Here is a 1,108-nt window from a genome sequence, read left to right as displayed (position 1 = left end):
CCTAACACTACCTTGGCCTCCCCCGGGTCTGCAGGCAGTTGAGAGGGCCCCCCGCTTTGCGCCGCCTCGGGGGTCCACCCGAAACCGCCTTGGGCTCGCCCCCGCAGCGTCACTACTGCGGCCTCCACCGCCAGTGTCAGTGTGGGGGCATAGAGCGGCACGGGCAGGGGGGTTGGCTGTACACTCAGCACAGCCAGTGCCTCCACCCCTGTCGGGGCCCCTCCTGGGGCCCCCTCAAGCGGTGTCAGAGCCGCATCCACGGGGGTCCCCAGCGCAGCATCGCGAGCGTCGCTTAATGGGGTGCCGGCCCCCGCCTCCTGCCCCTCTTTGGGTTTAGAGTCAAACGCATGCGGGCTGGCTGGCTGCCCGCGTGGGCCTGGAGAGCCCACAGCAGCAGCAGCAGAAGCAGCAGCAGCAGCAGCAGCAACTGCAGTAAGCTTGTTTGCAACTATCAGGCGGCGGTGCGCCCGCGAGAAGATAGTGCCGCCACCCCCACACAAACACGGCAGTAAATCAAGGCGGCTGCTCCGCAGCGCGCAGCCGCCCGGGGCCAGGACCTGCAAACAATAGCACCAACCCCACCCCGGCGCTGTCGATAAAAGAGAGAGCAAGAAGAGCCGTTGGTGCATGCATGCATGCATGCGCAGCGAGACACACAACACAGCCCCAGCCTCAGCCCAGCTTCTCCCGTCCTTTGCCTCTCTTGCCGCCCCCACCACCCCCGCCAGCCTTTCCCAGTTGCTATGCTTTATTAGAACAACAGCATTTATTTTTCCTCTTCGCCCTCAGGTTAGTGCTGAGGCCCTACAACACCAACCTTCTATAAGAATTAAACTATCCAGAGAAATACAAACAACCACATCATTATGTACGCCTCAGGCGGCCCCCCCCAGAGCAGCAGCGCCAAAAGGAAGAGCACAAACAGCAGCAGCAGCAACAGCAGCAGCAGCAAGAGCAACAGCAGGGCGCTGGGGGCGACCCTGACTGCAGTCTTCAACACTTCTTCTTGTCGGCTTACCACGGGGTCCAAGGGATGCGGCTGCTCCGCATATATGGCGATGCGCCCTCCTCCCCCCGCAGCGCAGAGGCCCCCTAGGGCCTCGGGCAC

The 1,108-nt window shown here is 63.0% G+C and overlaps 1 protein-coding gene across 1 annotated transcript in view; it reads right to left on the bottom strand.

Annotated features, from left to right (window-relative positions):
• Positions 1–1,108, bottom strand: part of EMH_0066510 (WD domain-containing protein, putative) — a gene marked incomplete at both ends in the record, with an annotated part of 3,692 nt that overhangs the window by 235 nt on the left and 2,349 nt on the right. Inside the window, 2 exons of the mRNA XM_013498509.1 lie at positions 7–557; positions 1,019–1,108. Coding sequence (XP_013353963.1) covers positions 7–557; positions 1,019–1,108 — 641 coding nt within the window. The remainder of the gene's footprint in view (positions 1–6; positions 558–1,018) is intronic.

This window comes from Eimeria mitis, genomic scaffold, assembly GCF_000499745.2.
Source record: "Eimeria mitis Houghton genomic scaffold, Emh_scaff3479, whole genome shotgun sequence".
Classification (NCBI taxonomy): Eukaryota; Apicomplexa; class Conoidasida; order Eucoccidiorida; family Eimeriidae; genus Eimeria; species Eimeria mitis.
The sequence above is the reverse complement of the archived record's forward strand: the minus strand, read 5'-3'. Positions and strand labels throughout refer to the sequence as shown.